At 47.9% G+C, this 22,697-nt stretch overlaps 1 protein-coding gene across 1 annotated transcript in view; it reads left to right on the top strand.

Moving 5' to 3' along the window:
* The first annotated feature begins 1,114 nt into the window (after positions 1-1,114).
* The window catches only part of LOC122930872 (multidrug resistance-associated protein 1-like), a 107,246-nt gene continuing 85,663 nt past the window's right edge, over positions 1,115-22,697 (top strand). The window contains exons 1-4 of the mRNA XM_044284542.1: positions 1,115-1,280; positions 4,125-4,186; positions 6,127-6,262; positions 12,618-12,745. Coding sequence (XP_044140477.1) covers positions 1,221-1,280; positions 4,125-4,186; positions 6,127-6,262; positions 12,618-12,745 — 386 coding nt within the window. The 5' untranslated portion in view covers positions 1,115-1,220. The remainder of the gene's footprint in view (positions 1,281-4,124; positions 4,187-6,126; positions 6,263-12,617; positions 12,746-22,697) is intronic.

The raw sequence follows: 22,697 nt of genomic DNA, 5'->3' as shown, positions 1-22,697 counted from the left end.
GTCCTGGCACACAATGTAAGTCAATAGGGACGGATCCGTTTTCTCTGACACAATAGAAAACGGATCCGTCTTGGCTATGTTACAGATAATACAAACGGATCTGTTCATGACGGATGCATGCGGTTGTATTTTGCAGATCCATGACCGATCCGCCCAAAACGCGAGTGTGAAAGTAGCCTATGGGCACGTTCACACGACCGCGCTGTTTTTTGCAGTCTGCAAATTGTGGGTCCGCAAAAAACGGATGCCGCCCGTGTGCCTTCCGCAATTTGCGGAACGGAACAGGAGGCCTATTATAGAAATGCCTATTCTTGTCCACAAAACGGACAAGAATAGGACAGGACTCATAATTTTTGCGGGGCAACGGATGCGGACAGCACACAGAGTGCTGTCCGCATCTTTTGTGGACATATTGAAATGAATGGTTCCGTATACGGAACGCAAAATACGTTCATGTGAACGAGCCCTAAAGTCAAGGGGAAGGTATCCCTTTTCTCTGTCACAATATTAAAACAGATCCGTCTCCCATTGACTTTCAATGGTGTTGAAGACGGATCCGTCATGGCTATATATACACTGTAGAATCCGTTCATGACGGATACATGCAGTTGTTATTGTACGGAAGCGTTTTTGCACATCCACGACTGGACTGATCCGCAAAAAACGCCAGTGTGAAGTAGCACACGGTCACATGACCTCCATATGGTACACTTGTGACTACCGCTCTCCCAGCAGCATTGCCAGCTGCCTGTTTGTAAGTTGTCATAGCAACTGGCACCACTGCCCTAGTGCGCGCACCTGGGCGACCTCCCCTTGTGTAACCCACTTGATATCTGTGAATGACACTCTAAGGAACGCCTCCAGTCTGCTGCAGCTCGCCATTGGTCCGCTTTTCAGCACCCGGTCATTGATTGGTTGTTTGCTCTTGTCCTAATTTGCAATTGGCTGGATGTCGGAGTCATGGAGTTCGGTGTCTGATTTGCATTCCTCGCACGCTATTGGTTGGCTGTCATCTTCAAAACCGCTGATTGGCTGCTGGTATGTTACTGTAGGTTGGTATCATATGTATGGGAGAGTGGTATCATATGCAGAGTGGCCACCAGGGGGCGCGGACTGTAGCACAGGCCTGTGGATCATGTGCTGCTGTGTGATGGGTCCTGTAGTGTGAGGAAGTGACCGGCGTCCATGGAGCTGCCCTCATAGTCTCCGCTACAGGCACCATGCTGAGGACACGGACCGGAGGCAGTGCTGCCTATCAGAGGCTGTCAGACACGGGGAAGGTACGTTACAGTGTGTCAGACCATAGATGTGGGCAGGAGTATGTCTGCCAGGAGCTGCACAGGTCGGTGCCAGGGCACAAACGTAAGGAGAATCCCGGAAAAGTCTTCACTGTTCTCTTCTGTCAATCTTTGCAGAACTTGTGTCTGTTCTGGGAAAGTTGGGTGACAATGAAGGGTCTCTGACATGTCTTTAGAGGTTTACAGCCACCATGGTGGGTCAGGGTCTTGGGAAAGCTGGGTGGCCAAGCTTTTAGTCCTTCTTTCAGATGCCAGATTGTCAGGGTGTCACTTAAGGCCTCTTTCACACTACAGTATGTTGAATTCAGTGTTTTGCGTTACGTTTTTCACGGATCCGTTGTTCAGTTTTTTTTTCTTCCGTTGTGGTTCCGTTTCCGTTCCGTTGTTCCGTTCCGTTTTTCCGTATGGCATATACAGTATACAGTAATTACATAGAAAAAATTGGGCTGGGCATAACATTTTCAATAGATGGTTCCGCAAAAAACGGAACGGATACGGAAGACATACGGATGCATTTCCGTACGTGTTCCGTTTTTTTTGCGGACCCATTGACTTGAATGGAGCCACGGACCGTGATTTGCGGGCAATAATAGGACATGTTCTATCTTTTCAACGGAACGGAAATACGGAAACGGAATGCATACGGAACACATTCAGTTTTTTTGCGGAACCATTGAAATGAATGGTTCCGTATACGGAACGCAAAAAACGGACCGCAAAACGGAAAAAAAAAACGGTAGTGTGAAAGAGGCCTAAGGGTCCATTCACACGTCCGTTTTTTCTTTCCTGATCTGTTCCGTTTTTTCAGGAACAGATCTGGACCAGATCTGGACCCATTTATTTTCAATGGGTCCTGAAAAAAAAAACGGACAGCACAATGTCAGATTTTTTTCAGGACCCATTGAAAATGAATGGGTCCAGATCTGGTCCAGATCTGTTCCTGAAAAAACGGAACAGATCAGGAAAGAAACAACGGACGTGTGAATGGACCCTAAGGCCCCATGCACACGACCGTTTTTTTTTTAGGGTCCGCAAAAACGGGGTCCGTAGGTCCGTGATCCGTGACTGATTTTTCGTCCGTGGGTCTTCCTTGTTTTTTGGAGGATCCACGGACATGAAAAAAAAAAAAAAAAATCTAAGTCAAGTTTGCCATTGAAATGATAGGAAAAAACGGACACGGATCACGGACACGGATGACAATCTTGTGTGCATCCGTGATTTTTCACGGACCCATTGACTTGAATGGGTCCGTGAACCGTTGGCCGTGAAAAAAATAGGACAGGTCATATTTTTTTCACGGCCAGGAAACACGGATCACGGATGCGGCTGCCAAACGGTGCATTTTCCGATTTTTCCACGGACCCATTGAAAGTCAATGGGTCCTTGAAAAAAAACGGAAAACGGCACAACGGCCACGGATGCACACAACGGTCGTGTGCATGAGGCCTTAGGCCTTGTTCACGTTTCAGTTTTTGTTCAGTGATTTCCATCAGTGATTGTGAGGCAAAACCAGCACCACGGACATAAGGTATAAGGGAAAGATCTGCAGTTGTTCTCAAAATCACTGATGGAAATCACTGAACAAACACTGACGTGTGAATGAGGCATACGACTTTATTTACACTGCAGTGATTATGAGCCAAAACCAGGTGCAGGTCCAAAACACAGAACAGGTGCAGATCTTCCCTTATACCTCATGTCTGTGGAGGCTCCAATCCTTGTTTTCTCTCAAATCACTGATGGAAATCACTGACCAAACACTGAAGTGTGAATGAGGCTTCAGGCTGCATTCACATCTGCATTGCAGGCTCCATTAGGGGGTCTCCTTCACAAATTGCGTAAAAAATGCAGGAAAGAATAGCACTTTTTTGCAAGATAAAATGTCGGGTTGCTTGAAGGAACCTGACGGACTCCATGATGGTCAGTGGGCGCCCCCCATGCCTCACGTGACCTATTACCATGACACATGGGGGGTACCTCACCTCTGCGGCCAGTCATTGGTTGCCCCCCTCCGCCCCCAAGTATTGCGCTACACTTAAAGCTACTTTCACTTTAGCGTTTTCAATTCCGATATTTAGATCCGTCATAGGAAGAAAACGCTTCAGTTTTGTCCCCATTCATTGTCAGTGGTGACAAAACTGAACTGATCGAAACTGAGTTCTCCACAATGCCTTCCGTTTGGTTTGCGTCCCCATCGCGGACAGCAAAACGCTGCAAGCGGATCCCTATTCACTATAATGGCACCTGGCGAGGAATCGGTTGGGTTTTCAGCATCAATGTCGGCTTTCTGCCGGAGAAATCCCACTCATGCATGGAAGCCGGCATTGGTGCTGGAAACCCTCTGCATCCTATTACCATGAATGGGCTCTGGTGGTGCCTGGCGGTGTCCGGCTATCCTGGATGGTCTCCTCCTCCTCCGCCAGAACAGATAATGGAGGTGTGAACAAATATTTTTTATTTATTTTTATGTACGGTATTTATTTTTTACATTTAATTTATTTTTACCTTGAGCAGTAAAGCAATGTCCAATTATAAAGTACAGACAAAGACTAGCAGCATGCTGCAGCCGGCGGCAGTGTCGGACGTTGCCCTTGCAGGCTGTGACCACCTCCAGCTGGTTTGGACGGGTAGGTAGGAGAATGGTAGAAGAGCTGACAGTTCGGTCTCCACCATTGTATGGCCCTGACGTGCTGTGATCTCAGCCCGAGAGCCTGTCCTGTGAGGTCAGGAAGACCTTCACCTGTTACATCTGCAGGATTTCTGTATTTTTCTCGAATTTATTGCAGTAATTTGTCACTTCACGGTAACATTAACCTGTATTCACAGAATGAAAATCCAGAATACCGGGAGTCCTTCTTCAGTAGGGTGACCTTTTCTTGGTACAGCAGGTAAACTATATATTTACTGTATGATATATATATATAGTATTATTTTTAAATAATGTTTTACGCAGGCGTTTTTTTCTGACATTGTTCAAATCCTATAGAGATGCCAGAAATGCCTGAAAAACGCACTGTGCCTAGAGCTGTGTAGGGAAATGCCCCAATTGAGTAGGATGGTAACACCTAGGTGTCAATTTATGTTTATATTTTCGTGAGGAATAACAGGGGAACACAGCAGGGAAAGGGATGTTTTCAGATTGTAATTATTTGGAATATACTGTATTTTTCGTTTGATAAGACGCAACTGACGATAATCAGATCAGACACCTATGTCAGATTGCAGATCAGACCCCCCCATATTAAATCAGACTCCCATATCAGACTCCCATATCAGACTTCAGATCAGACTCCCATATCAGACCTCATATCAGACTCCCATATCAGACCTCAGATCAGACTCCCATATCAGACTTCAGATCAGACTCCCATATCAAACCGCAGATCAGACTCCCATATCAAACCGCAGATCAGACTCCCATATCAAACCGCAGATCAGACTCCCATATCAAACCGCAGATCAGACTCCCATATCGGACCGCAGATCAGACTCCCATATCGGACCGCAGATCAGACTCCCATATCGGACCGCAGATCAGACTCCCATATCGGACCGCAGATCAGACTCCCATATCGGACCGCAGATCAGACTCCCATATCGGACCTCAGATCAGACTCCCATATCAGACCTCAGATCAGACTCCCATATCAGACCTCAGATCAGACTCCCATATCAGACTCCCATATCAGACCTCAGATCAGACTCCCATATCAGACCTCAGATCAGACTCCCATATCAGACCTCAGATCAGACTCCCATATCAGACCTCAGATCAGACTCCCAAATAAGACCTCAGATCAGACTCCCATATCAGACCTCAGATCAGACTCCCATATCAGACCTCAGATCAGACTCCCATATCAGACCTCAGATCAGACTCCCATATCAGACCTCAGATCAGACTCCCATATCAGACCTCAGATCAGACTCCCATATCAGACCTCAGATCAGACTCCCATATCAGACCTCAGATCAGACTCCCATATCAGACCTCAGATCAGACTCCCAAATAAGACCTCAGATCAGACTCCCAAATAAGACCTCAGATCAGACTCCCATATCAGACCTCAGATCAGACTCCCATATCAGACCTCAGATCAGACTCCCATATCAGACCTCAGATCAGACTCCCATATTAGATCAGACCTCAATCAGTTCCTCATATAAGATCAGACCCCCATGTCAAATCCCAGATCAGACCCGCATCAGAGCTAAAATAGATAAACGTACCTGTCCGGCCCCGCTGCCACTCTGCAGGTCCATCAGTCTCTCCGGCAGGCACGCTCCCTGGTCTGCTCCAGGCCCGTGCTGCATTATGAGCTGACTGTATACAACATCAAGTCATAGTGCACAAACTACATCCTGACGCTATACCGCTATATGCAGTCAGGACAGTGCAGCGCCTGGAAGGAAACCAGGGAGCGTTGAGTATAGCAAACGCTATCAGCTCTACAGTCGCCGTTCCCCGCGCCTCCTGCATACTAGTGGTCGCTTCCATAATGGAAGAGCTTACTAGTATTTGCTTTATAAGACGCACTGACATTTTTACCCACTTTTGCAAAAAATTGCAACTTATAAAGCGAAAAATACCGTATATGAGATTTCCCCGATTCCAGGGTAATCCCACTGCTGTAGTTTTGTGTGCAGTTCATTGAGGAATTGCTGTTTATGCAATTTCCTGCTATTTGATGTAAACCAGAAGACTTAAGGTCGTAGTACCCGACGGACGGGTTTACCAAGGACTGGCATACTATTAACTGTTTGCTAAACACACAGACCAGGAGCGCGGCTCCCGCACTTCTTACCTCCATTATTTTCTTCTCTCCAGCATTATAAGGCTCGGCTATAGGAAGCCGTTAGAGAGAGAAGATCTCATCGAGCTGAACGACGATGACTCTTCTTACATTGTCAGCCCAGCGTTTGAGGAAAACTGGAGAAGGGAATTTTTCAAGCAAAGCAGGAAGGTAAGAGAACTGCACTTTTATCCGATGGAGAGGGGGTGATGCAGAAGGAACAGCCCCAAACTAGGCTACAGAGATGCCCTTAAAGGGGTTATCCGAGGCTGGACATGCCCCCCCATATGCTCGAGCCCCTCACACTGATTCTAGTTACCTGGCTTTCCGCTCCCCGCGCCGCTCCTGGTTGAGCCAATGGCAGGTGGTGAAGGGGACGAGCCTCCCTCACATCACCCGCGATGCTAGAGGGGCTCGTCCCCGTCACCACCTGCCATTGGCTTTCCCCCCCGACATCAGCGTGAGGGGCCTGGGCATATGGGGGGGCATTTCCAGCCTCTAATAACCCCTTTAAACGTGATGGACACCTTTGGGGGCTTTTTTACTATTATTGTATTCCACTTGGGCTACAATAATTGGGCTAAAAATAATTTTTCAAATTGGTCTTTATTACAGATTTTCAACAGTTTGTTTACAGCAGCCTTCAGTTTCCCTGCTCCGCAGACTGTTCCTTCTGCTCGTCGCTAAATTCCATCAGAGAGCTGCTCTGCAGACTGTTACTCTCCTTCTCAGTGAATCTATCAGAGAGCTGCTCTGCAGACTGTTACTCTCCTTCTCAGTGAATCTATCAGAAAGCTGCTCTGCAGACTGTTACTCTGCTTCTCAGTGAATCTATCAGAGAGCTGCTCTGCAGACTGTTACTCTCCTCAGTGAATCTATCAGAGAGCTGCTCTGCAGACTGTTACTCTGCTTCTCAGTGAATCTATCAGAGAGCTGCTCTGCAGACTGTTACTCTGCTTCTCAGTGAATCTATCAGAGAGCTGCTCTGCAGACTGTTACTCTCCTCAGTGAATCTATCAGAGAGCTGCTCTGCAGACTGTTACTCTGCTTCTCAGTGAATCTATCAGAGAGCTGCTCTGCAGACTGTTACTCTCCTCAGTGAATCTATCAGAGAGCTGCTCTGCAGACTGTTACTCTGCTTCTCAGTGAATCTATCAGAGAGCTGCTCTGCAGACTGTTACTCTCCTTCTCAGTGAATCTATCAGAGAGCTGCTCTGCAGACTGTTACTCTGCTTCTCAGTGAATCTATCAGAGAGCTGCTCTGCAGACTGTTACTCTGCTTCTCAGTGAATCTATCAGAGAGCTGCTCTGCAGACTGTTACTCTCCTTCTCAGTGAATCTATCAGAGAGCTGCTCTGCAGACTGTTACTCTGCTTCTCAGTGAATCTATCAGAGAGCTGCTCTGCAGACTGTTACTCTCCTTCTCAGTGAATCTATCAGAGAGCTGCTCTGCAGACTGTTACTCTCCTTCTCAGTGAATCTATCAGAGAGCTGCTCTGCAGACTGTTACTCTGCTTCTCAGTGAATCTATCAGAGAGCTGCTCTGCAGACTGTTACTCTCCTTCTCAGTGAATCTATCAGAGAGCTGCTCTGCAGACTGTTACTCTCCTTCTCAGTGAATCTATCAGAGAGCTGCTCTGCAGACTGTTACTCTCCTTCTCAGTGAATCTATCAGAGAGCTGCTCTGCAGACTGTTACTCTGCTTCTCAGTGAATCTATCAGAGAGCTGCTCTGCAGACTGTTACTCTCCTTCTCAGTGAATCTATCAGAGAGCTGCTCTGCAGACTGTTACTCTCCTTCTCAGTGAATCTATCAGAGAGCTGCTCTGCAGATTGTTACTCTCCTTCTCAGTGAATCTATCAGAGAGCTGCTCTGCAGACTGTTACTCTCCTTCTCAGTGAATCTATCAGAGAGCTGCTCTGCAGACTGTTACTCTCCTTCTCAGTGAATCTATCAGAGAGCTGCTCTGCAGACTGTTACTCTGCTTCTCAGTGAATCTATCAGAGAGCTGCTCTGCAGACTGTTACTCTGCTTCTCAGTGAATCTATCAGAGAGCTGCTCTGCAGACTGTTACTCTCCTTCTCAGTGAATCTATCAGAGAGCTGCTCTGCAGACTGTTACTTCTCCTTCTCAGTGAATCTATCAGAGAGCTGCTCTGCAGACTGTTACTCTCCTTCTCAGTGAATCTATCAGAGAGCTGCTCTGCAGACTGTTACTCTGCTTCTCAGTGAATCTATCAGAGAGCTGCTCTGCAGACTGTTACTCTCCTTCTCAGTGAATCTATCAGAGAGCTGCTCTGCAGACTGTTACTCTCCTTCTGCTCGTCGCTAAATTCCATCAGAGAGCTGCTCTGCAGACTGTTACTCTCCTTCTCAGTGAATCTACCAGAGAGCTGCTCTGCAGACTGTTACTCTCCTTCTCAGTGAATCTATCAGAGAGCTGCTCTGCAGACTGTTACTCTCCTTCTCAGTGAATCTATCAGAGAGCTGCTCTGCAGACTGTTACTCTGCTTCTCAGTGAATCTATCAGAGAGCTGTTCTGCAGACTGTTACTCTCCTTCTCAGTGAATCTATCAGAGAGCTGCTCTGCAGACTGTTACTCTCCTTCTCAGTGAATCTATCAGAGAGCTGCTCTGCAGACTGTTACTCTCCTTCTCAGTGAATCTATCAGAGAGCTGCTCTGCAGACTGTTACTCTCCTTCTGCTCGTCGCTAAATTCCATCAGAGAGCTGCTCTGCAGACTGTTACTCTCCTTCTCAGTGAATCTACCAGAGAGCTGCTCTGCAGACTGTTACTCTCCTTCTCAGTGAATCTATCAGAGAGCTGCTCTGCAGACTGTTACTCTCCTTCTCAGTGAATCTATCAGAGAGCTGCTCTGCAGACTGTTACTCTCCTTCTCAGTGAATCTATCAGAGAGCTGCTCTGCAGACTGTTACTCTGCTTCTCAGTGAATCTATCAGAGAGCTGCTCTGCAGACTGTTACTCTCCTCAGTGAATCTATCAGAGAGCTGCTCTGCAGACTGTTACTCTGCTTCTCAGTGAATCTATCAGAGAGCTGCTCTGCAGACTGTTACTCTCCTTCTCAGTGAATCTATCAGAGAGCTGCTCTGCAGACTGTTACTCTGCTTCTCAGTGAATCTATCAGAGAGCTGCTCTGCAGACTGTTACTCTGCTTCTCAGTGAATCTATCAGAGAGCTGCTCTGCAGACTGTTACTCTCCTTCTCAGTGAATCTATCAGAGAGCTGCTCTGCAGACTGTTACTCTCCTTCTCAGTGAATCTATCAGAGAGCTGCTCTGCAGATTGTTACTCTCCTTCTCAGTGAATCTATCAGAGAGCTGCTCTGCAGACTGTTACTCTGCTTCTCAGTGAATCTATCAGAGAGCTGCTCTGCAGACTGTTACTCTCCTTCTCAGTGAATCTATCAGAGAGCTGCTCTGCAGACTGTTACTCTCCTTCTCAGTGAATCTATCAGAGAGCTGCTCTGCAGACTGTTACTCTCCTTCTCAGTGAATCTATCAGAGAGCTGCTCTGCAGACTGTTACTCTGCTTCTCAGTGAATCTATCAGAGAGCTGCTCTGCAGACTGTTACTCTCCTTCTCAGTGAATCTATCAGAGAGCTGCTCTGCAGACTGTTACTCTCCTTCTCAGTGAATCTATCAGAGAGCTGCTCTGCAGACTGTTACTCTCCTTCTCAGTGAATCCATCAGAGAGCTGCTCTGCAGACTGTTACTCTCCTTCTCAGTGAATCCATCAGAGAGCTGCTCTGCAGACTGTTACTCTCCTTCTCAGTGAATCTATCAGAGAGCTGCTCTGCAGACTGTTACTCTGCTTCTCAGTGAATCTATCAGAGAGCTGCTCTGCAGACTGTTACTCTCCTTCTCAGTGAATCTATCAGAAAGCTGCTCTGCAGACTGTTGCTTTCCTTCTCAGTGAATCTATCAGAGAGCTGCTCTGCAGACTGTTACTCTCCTTCTCAGTGAATCTATCAGAGAGCTGCTCTGCAGACTGTTACTCTGCTTCTCAGTGAATCTATCAGAGAGCTGCTCTGCAGACTGTTACTCTCCTTCTCAGTGAATCTATCAGAGAGCTGCTCTGCAGACTGTTACTCTCCTTCTGCTCGTCGCTAAATTCCATCAGAGAGCTGCTCTGCAGACTGTTACTCTCCTTCTCAGTGAATCTACCAGAGAGCTGCTCTGCAGACTGTTACTCTCCTTCTCAGTGAATCTATCAGAGAGCTGCTCTGCAGACTGTTACTCTCCTTCTCAGTGAATCTATCAGAGAGCTGCTCTGCAGACTGTTACTCTGCTTCTCAGTGAATCTATCAGAGAGCTGTTCTGCAGACTGTTACTCTCCTTCTCAGTGAATCTATCAGAGAGCTGCTCTGCAGACTGTTACTCTCCTTCTCAGTGAATCTATCAGAGAGCTGCTCTGCAGACTGTTACTCTCCTTCTCAGTGAATCTATCAGAGAGCTGCTCTGCAGACTGTTACTCTCCTTCTCAGTGAATCTATCAGAGAGCTGCTCTGCAGACTGTTACTCTCCTTCTCAGTGAATCTACCAGAGAGCTGCTCTGCAGACTGTTACTCTCCTTCTCAGTGAATCTATCAGAGAGCTGCTCTGCAGACTGTTACTCTGCTTCTCAGTGAATCTATCAGAGAGCTGCTCTGCAGACTGTTACTCTCCTTCTCAGTGAATCTATCAGAGAGGTGCTCTGCAGACTGTTACTCTGCTTCTCAGTGAATCTATCAGAAAGCTGCTCTGCAGACTGTTACTCTGCTTCTCAGTGAATCCATCAGAGAGCTGCTCTGCAGACTGTTACTCTCCTTCTCAGTGAATCTATCAGAGAGCTGCTCTGCAGACTGTTACTCTCCTTCTCAGTGAATCTATCAGAGAGCTGCTCTGCAGACTGTTACTCTGCTTCTCAGTGAATCTATCAGAGAGCTGCTCTGCAGACTGTTACTCTCCTTCTCAGTGAATCTATCAGAGAGCTGCTCTGCAGACTGTTACTCTCCTTCTCAGTGAATCTATCAGAGAGCTGCTCTGCAGACTGTTACTCTCCTTCTCAGTGAATCTATCAGAGAGCTGCTCTGCAGACTGTTACTCTCCTTCTCAGTGAATCTATCAGAGAGCTGCTCTGCAGACTGTTACTCTCCTTCTCAGTGAATCCATCAGAGAGCTGCTCTGCAGACTGTTACTCTCCTTCTCAGTGAATCCATCAGAGAGCTGCTCTGCAGACTGTTACTCTCCTTCTCAGTGAATCTATCAGAGAGCTGCTCTGCAGACTGTTACTCTGCTTCTCAGTGAATCTATCAGAGAGCTGCTCTGCAGACTGTTACTCTCCTTCTCAGTGAATCTATCAGAAAGCTGCTCTGCAGACTGTTGCTTTCCTTCTCAGTGAATCTATCAGAGAGCTGCTCTGCAGACTGTTACTCTCCTTCTCAGTGAATCTATCAGAAAGCTGCTCTGCAGACTGTTACTCTCCTTCTCAGTGAATCTATCAGAGAGCTGCTCTGCAGACTGTTACTCTCCTTCTCAGTGAATCCATCAGAGAGCTGCTCTGCAGATTGTTACTTCTCTTTCTCAGTGAATCTATCAGAGAGCTGCTCTGCAGACTGTTGCTCTCCTTCTCAGTGAATCTATCAGAGAGCTGCTCTGAGGGCTCGATCTGTAGCCCTTATCTCTCATTCCCTGACAGCTCATAAACACTTATTTGAAGGGGTTTTCCAATACCAACAATCATTTTACTTAAGGCCCTGAAAGCCACTTCCTTGGTCACCGGCACTCTGTTCCAGCCTAAGGCCGCACTCCCATGACCGTGTAACATCCTTGGATCCAAAACCAAGAAATCGGCCTGGTGCACCATGTGACTTCAATGGGTCCACGGTCTGCAAGACGCAGCCAAAAATAGGACATGTTCTATCTTTTGCGGCGCAGAGGCACAGACCCAGAAGCGAACAGAAGGGCTTCCGTGTGCTTCTGGGTCCGTGCCTCCACACCGCAGAAGACGGAACATGTCCTCTCTTTGGCTGCATCTTGCAGATTGTGGACCCATTGAAGTCAGTGGCATCACACCATGATACCGGGTGCACACAGTCGGTGTCCATGGTTTTCAGGTTCCTAAAACGGACACGGTCATGTGACTGCGGCCTAAGGGTCTTGTCCCCCATGCTTCTGGTCTGTTGTGGACCGGACTTGTGAAGTCATGTCTGTAGTCAGGTGTACTGCTGCAGCCACTGGCTGGCCTGAGCGGTCTCTGCTGAATCCAATGACCCCATTGATTAGCAAACAAAGGGACCCTTCTCTGGATTACCTGGGACAGCGGCATCTATGTGTGCAGGGAGGTCCCAGGGGACAGATTCTCACTGCTGTCTGTTTCTAAGGGCAACCAGCAGAATTTTTAAAGCAGCCATGCTTAGATCAGTTGTAGACCATACACGGATTTAAGGCCTTCCTCCCCAATGTTATAACTAGAATATCTCTCACTTACTGCACTTCCTACAAGTCACTTTCTCTTTCTTTTTTCCAGGATTCTGGATTCAAGAAGGTATCTTTGTTGCGGGCATTGTGGAACACATTCAGGTACTCGCTCATCCAGGTGGCCCTCATGAAAATAGTGGCTGATGTCCTGGCATTTACAAGCCCTCAGATATTGAAGTGAGTGAAATTCTTGATCAAATGAATTAAAGGGGATGGCTGGTTAAAAAAAAAAAAAATCATATACACTAGGGAATTCTGAGTTTAAGGGGTTGTGTCACGTCAGAAAATAGCATTTATCATGTAGAGAAAGTTACTACAAGGCACTTACTAATGTATTGTGATTGTCCATATTGCCTACTTTGCTGGCTGGATTCATTTTCCCATCACATTATACACTGCTCATTTCCATAATTATGATCACCCTGCAATCCAACAGTGGTGGACACTATAGGATAAAGTACCAGCCTATGTGAGCACCCATGGTCCCGGCCACCAGAGAGTCCGGCACTTTTTCCTATAGTGTGCAAGCATGACCACCACTGATGGATTGCAGGGTGGTCGTAACTATGGAAATGAGCAGTGTATAATGTGAAAAAGGAATCCAGCCAGCAAAGGAGGCAATATGGATAGAGTTGAGCGAACACCTGGATGTTCGGGTTCGAGAAGTTCGGCCGAACATCCCGGAAATGTTCGGGTTCGGGATCCGAACCCGATCCGAACTTCGTCCCGAACCCGAACCCCATTGAAGTCAATGGGGACCCGAACTTTTCGGCACTAAAAAGGCTGTAAAACAGCCCAGGAAAGAGCTAGAGGGCTGCAAAAGGCAGCAACATGTAGGTAAATCCCCTGCAAACAAATGTGGATAGGGAAATGAATTAAAATAAAAATTAAATAAATAAAAATTAACCAAAATCAATTGGAGAGAGGTTCCATAGCAGAGAATCTGGCTTCCCGTCACCCACCACTGGAACAGTCCATTCTCAGATATTTAGGCCCCGGCACCCAGGCAGAGGAGAGAGGTCCCGTAACAGAGAATCTGTCTTCATGTCAGCAGAGAATTAGTCTGCATGTCATAGCAGAGAATGAGGCTTCACGTCAGCCACCACTGCAACAGTCCATTGGCATATATTTAGGCCCAGCACCCAGGCAGAGGAGGGAGGTCCCGTAACAGAGAATCTGTCTTCATGTCAGCAGAGAATTAGTCTGCATGTCATAGCAGAGAATGAGGCTTCACGTCAGCCACCACTGCAACAGTCCATTGGCATATATTTAGGCCCAGCACACACACAGGCAGAGGAGAGAGGTCCCGTAACAGAGAATCTGGCTTCATGTCAGCAGAGAATCAGTCTGCATGTCATAGCAGAGAATGAGGCTTCACGTCAGCCACCACTGCAACAGTCCATTGGCATATATTTAGGCCCAGCACACACACAGGCAGAGGAGAGAGGTCCCGTAACAGAGAATCTGGCTTCATGTCAGCAGAGAATCAGTCTGCATGTCATAGCAGAGAATGAGGCTTCACGTCAGCCACCACTGCAACAGTCCATTGGCATATATTTAGGCCCAGCACCCAGGCAGAGGAGGGAGGTCCCGTAACAGAGAATCTGTCTTCATGTCAGCAGAGAATTAGTCTGCATGTCATAGCAGAGAATGAGGCTTCACGTCAGCCACCACTGCAACAGTCCATTGGCATATATTTAGGCCCAGCACACACACAGGCAGAGGAGAGAGGTCCCGTAACAGAGAATCTGGCTTCATGTCAGCAGAGAATCAGTCTGCATGTCATAGCAGAGAATGAGGCTTCACGTCAGCCACCACTGCAACAGTCCATTGGCATATATTTAGGCCCAGCACACACACAGGCAGAGGAGAGAGGTCCCGTAACAGAGAATCTGGCTTCATGTCAGCAGAGAATCAGTCTGCATGTCATAGCAGAGAATGAGGCTTCACGTCAGCCACCACTGCAACAGTCCATTGGCATATATTTAGGCCCAGCACCCAGGCAGAGGAGGGAGGTCCCGTAACAGAGAATCTGTCTTCATGTCAGCAGAGAATTAGTCTGCATGTCATAGCAGAGAATGAGGCTTCACGTCAGCCACCACTGCAACAGTCCATTGGCATATATTTAGGCCCAGCACCCAGGCAGAGGAGGGAGGTCCCGTAACAGAGAATCTGTCTTCATGTCAGCAGAGAATTAGTCTGCATGTCATAGCAGAGAATGAGGCTTCACGTCAGCCACCACTGGAACAGTCCATTCTCAGATATTTAGGCCCCGGCACCCAGGCAGAGGAGAGAGGTCCCGTAACAGAGAATCTGTCTTCATGTCAGCAGAGAATTAGTCTGCATGTCATAGCAGAGAATGAGGCTTCACGTCAGCCACCACTGCAACAGTCCATTGGCATATATTTAGGCCCAGCACCCAGGCAGAGGAGAGAGGTCCCGTAACAGACAATCTGGCTTCATGTCAGCAGAGAATCAGTCTGCATGTCATAGCAGAGAATCAGGCTTCACGTCACCCACCACTGCAACAGTCCATTGTCATAAATTTAGGCCCAGCACTAGTGTTGAGCGGCATGTCCCATATTCGAATTCGCGAAATTTTGTGAATATTCGAAAGAATATTCGTAAAATATTCGCGATTATTCAAATTCGTTATTATTTCGCATATGCGATAATTCGAATTATCGCATAATACATATGCTATGCAAAATTCACATGTGCGCTAATGAAATCGCCTTACGAAGATTCGCAACTCAATTCAATCACTAATGTATGAATGCAATGCCCTTTGCCTCTGTTCTGGGACAAGTGTAGATATTCGCATGTGCGCTAATAAAATCGCCTTACGAAGATTCGCACCTCAATCACTTTCTAGGGAATGTGAGACTTTTGGGAATCAATCGAGATACAGTGGGGGGTGATGACAGTAGTTGACAGAGTACAGATCAATGTAATCTGTAAGGTGGAAAGTAAAATAAAAAATACGAATATTCGTAAATCGACTTTTACGAAGTTCTACGTATTCGCGAATATGGTGCTATACTATATGAATGCACAGGCCTTTGCCTCTCTGTTCTGGGGACAAGTGTAGATATTTGCATTTGCGTTAATAAAATCGCCTTACGAAGATTCGCAGCTCAATTCAATCACTAATGTATGAATGCAAAGCCCTTTGCCTCTGTTCTGGGACAAGTGTAGATATTCGCATGTGCGCTAATAAAATCGCCTTACGAAGATTCGCAACTCAATTCACTAATGTATGAATGCAAAGCCCTTTGCCTCTGTTCTGGGACGTGCCGATATTCGCATGTGCGCTAATAAAATCGCCTTACGAAGATTCGCGCCTCAATCACTTTCTAGGCAATGTGAGTAAGATCTGAGCTGTTGGACCTTTGGGAAACAATCAATTATATGTGTACTGTAATTTTGTGGGGGGGGGGGGGGGAAACAAAAAACGAATATTCGTTTTTACGAATATATAGCACTATATTCGAAATATTCGCGAAATCGCGAAGTTGCGATATTCGCGAAAAAAATTTGCTTTTCGAATATTCGCGCTCAACACTACCCAGCACCCAGGCAGAGGAGAGAGGTCCCGTAACAGAGAATCTGGCTTCATGTCAGCAGAGAATCAGTCTTCATATCATAGCAGAGAATCAGGCTTCACGTCACCCACCACTGTAAGAGTCAATTTTCATAAATTTAGGCCCAGAACCCAGGCAGAGGAGAAAGGTCCCGTAACAGACAATCTGGCTTCATGTCAGCAGAGAATCAGTCTTCATATCATAGCAGAGAATCAGGCTTCACGTCACCCACCACTGCAACAGTCAATTGTCATAAATTTAGGCCCAGCACCCAGGCAGAGGAGAGAGCTCCCGTAACAGAGGATCTGGCTTCATGTCAGCAGAGAATCAGTCTGCATGTCATAGCAGAGAATGAGGCTTCACGTCACCCACCACTGCAACAGTCCATTGGCATATATTTAGGCCTAGCACACAGGCAGAGCAGAGAGGTCCCGTAACAGACAATCTGGCTTCATGTCAGCAGAGAATCAGTCTGCATGTCATAGCAGAGAATGAGGCTTCACGTCACCCACCACTGCAACAGTCCATTGGCATATATTTAGGCCTAGCACACAGGCAGAGCAGAGAGGTCCCGTAACAGACAATCTGGCTTCATGTCAGCAGAGAATCAGTCTGCATGTCATAGCAGAGAATGAGGCTTCACGTCACCCACCACTGCAACAGTCCATTGGCATATATTTAGGCCTAGCACACAGGCAGAGCAGAGAGGTCCCGTAACAGACAATCTGGCTTCATGTCAGCAGAGAATCAGTCTGCATGTCATAGCAGAGAATGAGGCTTCACGTCACCCACCACTGCAACAGTCCATTGGCATATATTTAGGCCTAGCACACAGGCAGAGCAGAGAGGTCCCGTAACAGACAATCTGGCTTCATGTCAGCAGAGAATCAGTCTGCATGTCATAGCAGAGAATGAGGCTTCACGTCACCCACCACTGCAACAGTCCATTGGCATATATTTAGGCCTAGCACACAGGCAGAGCAGAGAGGTCCCGTAACAGACAATCTGGCTTCATGACAGCAGAGAATCAGTCTGCATGTCATAGCAGAGAATGAGGCTTCACGTCAGCCACCACTGCAACAGTCCATTGGCATATATTTAGGCCTAGCACACAGGCAGAGCAGAGAGGTCCCGTAACAGACAATCTGGCTTCATGACAGCAGAGAATCAGTCTGCATGTCATAGCAGAGAATCAGGCTTCACGTCAGCCACCACTGCAACAGTCCATTGTCATAAATTTAGGCCCAGCACCCAGGCAGAGGAGAGAGGTCCCGTAACAGAGAATCTGGCTTCATGTCAGCAGAGAATCAGTCTTCATATCATAGCAGAGAATCAGGCTTCACGTCACCCACCACTGTAAGAGTCAATTTTCATAAATTTAGGCCCAGAACCCAGGCAGAGGAGAAAGGTCCCGTAACAGACAATCTGGCTTCATGTCAGCAGAGAATCAGTCTTCATATCATAGCAGAGAATCAGGCTTCACGTCACCCACCACTGCAACAGTCAATTGTCATAAATTTAGGCCCAGCACCCAGGCAGAGGAGAGAGCTCCCGTAACAGAGGATCTGGCTTCATGTCAGCAGAGAATCAGTCTGCATGTCATAGCAGAGAATGAGGCTTCACGTCACCCACCACTGCAACAGTCCATTGGCATATATTTAGGCCTAGCACACAGGCAGAGGAGAGGTTCATTCAACTTTGGGTAGCCTCGCAATATAATGGTAAAATGAAAATAAAAATAGGATTGAATGAGGAAGTGCCCTGGAGTCCAATAATATATGGTTATGGGGAGGTAGTTAATGTCTAATCTGGACAAGGGACGGACAGGTCCTGTGGGATCCATGCCTGGTTCATTTTTATGAACGTCAGCTTGTCCACATTGGCTGTAGACAGGCGGCTGCGTTTGTCTGTAATGACGCCCCCTGCCGTGCTGAATACACGTTCAGACAAAACGCTGGCTGCCGGGCAGGCCAGCACCTCCAAGGCATAAAAGGCTAGCTCTGGCCACGTGGACAATTTAGAGACCCAGAAGTTGAATGGGGCCGAACCATCAGTCAGTACGTGGAGGGGTGTGCACACGTACTGTTCCACCATGTTAGTGAAATGTTGCCTCCTGCTAACACGTTGCGTATCAGGTGGTGGTGCAGTTAGCTGTGGCGTGTTGACAAAAGTTTTCCACATCTCTGCCATGCTAACCCTGCCCTCAGAGGAGCTGGCCGTGACACAGCTGCCTTGGCGACCTCTTGCTCCTCCTCTGCCTTGGCCTTGGGCTTCCACTTGTTCCCCTGTGACATTTGGGAATGCTCTCAGTAGCGTGTCTACCAACGTGCGCTTGTACTCGCGCATCTTCCTATCACGCTCCAGTGCAGGAAGTAAGGTGGGCACATTGTCTTTGTAGCGTGGATCCAGCAGGGTGGCAACCCAGTAGTCCGCACAGGTTAAAATGTGGGCAACTCTGCTGTCGTTGCGCAGGCACTGCAGCATGTAGTCGCTCATGTGTGCCAGGCTGCCCAGGGATAAGGACAAGCTGTCCTCTGTGGGAGGCGTATCGTCATCGTCCTGCCTTTCCCCCCAGCCACGCACCAGTGATGGACCCGAGCTGCGTTGGGTGCCACCCCGCTGTGACCATGCTTCATCCTCATCCTCCTCCACCTCCTCCTCATCCTCGTCCTCCTCGTCCTCCAGTAGTGGGCCCTGGCTGGCCACATTTGTACCTGGCCTCTGCTGTTGCCAAAAACCTCCCTCTGAGTCACTTCGAAGAGACTGGCCTGAAAGTGCTAAAAATGACCCCTCTTCCTCCTCCTCCTCCTCCTCCTCCTGGGCCACCTCCTCTTCCATCATCGCCCTAAGTGTTTTCTCAAGGAGACATAGAAGTGGTATTGTAACGCTGATAACGGTGTCATCGCCACTGGCCATGTTGGTGGAGTACTCGAAACAGCGCAACAGGGCACACAGGTCTCGCATGGAGGCCCAGTCATTGGTGGTGAAGTGGTGCTGTTCTGTAGTGCGACTGACCCGTGCGTGCTGCAGCTGAAACTCCACTATGGCCTGCTGCTGCTCGCACAGTCTGTCCAGCATGTGCAAGGTGGAGTTCCACCTGGTGGGCACGTCGCATATGAGGCGGTGAGCGGGAAGGCCGAAGTTACGCTGTAGCGCAGACAGGCGAGCAGCAGCAGGATGTGAACGCCGGAAGCGCGAACAGACGGCCCGCACTTTATGCAGCAGCTCTGACATGTCGGGGTAGTTGTGAATGAACTTCTGCACCACCAAATTCAGCACATGCGCCAAGCAAGGGATGTGCGTCAAATTGGCTAGTCCCAGAGCTGCAACGAGATTTCGCCCATTATCACACACCACCAGGCCGGGCTTGAGGCTCACCGGCAGCAACCACTCGTCGGTCTGTTGTTCTATACCCCGCCACAACTCCTGTGCGGTGTGGGGCCTGTCCCCCAAACATATGAGTTTCAGAATGGCCTGCTGACGTTTACCCCGGGCTGTGCTGAAGTTGGTGGTGAAGGTGTGTGGCTGACTGGATGAGCAGGTGGAAGAAGAGGAGGAGGAAGCCGAGAAGGAGGAGTGTGCAACAGGAGGCAAAGAATGTTGCCCTGCGATCCTTGGCGGCGGAAGGACGTGCGCCAAAACAGCTCTCCGCCTGGGGCCCAGCTGCCACTACATTTACCAGTGTGCAGTTAGGGAGATATAGCGTCCCTGGCCGTGCTTACTGGTCCACTGTATCTGTGGTTAGGTGGACCTTGCTACAGATGGCGTTGCGCAGTGCACCCTTGATTTTATCGGATACTTGGTTGTGCAGGGAAGGCACGGCTCTCTTGGAGAAGTAGTGCCGGCTGGGAACAACATACTGTGGGACAGCAAGCGACATGAGCTGTTTGAAGCTGTCTGTGTCCACCAGCCTAAATGACAGCATTTCATAGGCCAGTAGTTTAGAAATGCTGGCATTCAGGGCCAGGGATCGAGGGTGGCTAGGTGGGAATTTACGCTTTCTATCAAATGTTTGTGAGATGGAGAGCTGAACGCTGGCGTGTGACATGGTTGAGACCTTGGTGACGGAGGTGGTGGTGGTGGTGTTGGTGTACATCCCCTGTTTGCTGGGCGGCAGGTGCCAACTGTTCCTCCAGAGGCGGAGGAAGAGGCGAGGCGGCAGCAGCAGAATAGGCCGAGGCGGCACGCAGCAGAAGAGGGTAGCGGGGAGCCTGAGTGACTTCCTTGGTTTTAAGGTGTTTACTCCTTACTGCGTTCATGCTTGCATGCAGGTGCCTGGTCATAGCAGGTTGTGCTCAGGTTCAGAACGTTAATGGCCTCGCTTCAGGCTCGATGGCACAGCGTGCAAACCACCTCGGGTCTTGTCGTCAGCACATTGTTTGAAGAAGTGCCATGCCAGGGAACTCCTTGAAGCTGCCTTTGGGGTGCTCGGCCCAGATGGCGGCGTCAGTAGCAGGCGGATTCTCTTGGCGGCGGGTGTTCTGCTTTTGCCACTGCTCACTTCTTTTGCTACGCTGTTGGCTCGGTCTCACCACTGCCTCTTCCTCCGAACTGTGAAAGTCAGTGGCACGACCTTCATTCCATGTGGGGTCTAGGACCTCATCGTCCACCTGCATCGTCTTCCACCCAGTCTTGATCCCTGACCTCCTGTTCAGTTCTGCACACTGCAGAAAGACGCAGCAGTTGGCACCTGTGTTTCGTCATCATCAGAGGACATGCTGAGGTGGTATTCCCATGTCCTCATCATCAGGAAACATAAGTGGTTGTGCGTCAGTGCATTCTATGTCTTTCACACCGCTGGGGAAGGGCTAGGTGGATGCCCTTGGGAAACCCTGCCAGCGGAGTCTTCCAAACAGCATAAAGAGACTGCTGCATAACTGGAGCTGAGACAGTTTCCCTGGTATGCATGGGGGTGATGTGACAGACTGATGGGGTTGGTTTTTCAGGCGCCATCTGTGCGCTTTCTGCAGAAGACTGGGTGGGAGATAATGTGAACGTGCTGGATCCACTGCGGCCACCCAATTGACTAATGCCTGTACCTGCTCAGGCCTTACCATCCTTAGAAACGGCATTGGGCCCCACCATATATCGCTGTAAATTCTGGCGGCTACTGGGACCTGAGGTAGTTGGTACACTAGGACGTGTGGATGTGGCAGAACGGCCACGTCCTCTCCCAGCACCAGAGGGTCCACTAACACCACCACGACCATGTTCCACGTCCGCGTCCCTTACTAGATGTTTTTCTCATTGTTATGGTTCACCACAACAACAAATATATTATTTGGCCCAATGTATTGTATTCAAATTCAGCGGGATATAAATTTGAGGCCTAGTATTTAGGCGCTGGGTGACCGTATGGATTTAGTGACAGAATTAGACTTGGAAATGCACAGAAGCGTGTGTGTGTGAAGTTATTCTGAATGACCCAATGTGCACCTTGAATATTATATACCCTTTTAGGGATAAGATTTCAAATAGCTCTGATATAGCAGAAACCACTAAATTATGAATTGCTAAATTGGGATTGTACTTCAACCCAGAACAAAAAATGTGCTTTGACAGACACTAAATATCTTGCCCAGCAACAACAGTACAACGGTGGGTAACGAGAGATTTAGAGGGAATTAAATTTGAGGCCTAGTATTTAGGCGCTGGGTCACCGGTATGGATTTAGTGACAGAATTAGACTTGGAAATACACAGTAGCGGGTGTGTGTGAAGTTATTCTGAATGACCCTATGTGCACCTTCAATTATATACCCTTTTAGGGATAGATTTCAAATAGCTCTGATATAGCAGAAACCACTAAATTATGAAATTGCTAAATTGGGAATTGTACTTCAACCCAGAACAAAAAATGTGCTTTGACGGACACTAAATATCTTGCCCAGCAACAACAGTACAGCGGTGGGTAACGAGAGATTTAGAGGGAATTAAATTTGAGGCCTAGTATTTAGGCGCTGGGTCACCGGTATGGATTTAGTGACAGAATTAGACTTGGAAATGCACAGAAGCGTGTGTGTGAAGTTATTCTGAATGACCCCATGTGCACCTTCAATATTATATACCCTTTTTGGGATAGATTTCAAATAGCTCTGATATAGCAGGAACCACTAAATTATGAAATTGCTAAATTGGGAATTGTACTTCAACCCAGAACAAAAAATGTGCTTTGACGGGCACTAAATATCTTGCCCAGCAACAACAGGACACCGGTAACGAGAGATTTAGAGGGATTTAAATTTGAGGCCTAGTATTTAGGCGCTGGGTGACAGGTATGGGTTTAGTGACAGAATTAGACTTGGAAATACACAGTAGCGGGTGTGTGTGAAGTTATTCTGAATGACCCTATGTGCACCTTCAATATTATATACCCTTTTAGGGATAGATTTCAAATAGCTCTGATATAGCAGAAACCACTAAATTATGAAATTGCTAAATTGGGAATTGTACTTCAACCCAGAACAAAAAATGTGCTTTGACGGACACTAAATATCTTGCCCAGCAACAACAGTACAGCGGTGGGTAACGAGAGATTTAGAGGGA

This window comes from Bufo gargarizans, chromosome 3 (genome assembly GCF_014858855.1).
Source record: "Bufo gargarizans isolate SCDJY-AF-19 chromosome 3, ASM1485885v1, whole genome shotgun sequence".
Classification (NCBI taxonomy): domain Eukaryota; kingdom Metazoa; phylum Chordata; class Amphibia; order Anura; family Bufonidae; genus Bufo; species Bufo gargarizans.
Note: the sequence above shows the minus strand (reverse complement) of the source record. Positions and strands in the feature narration are given on the sequence as shown.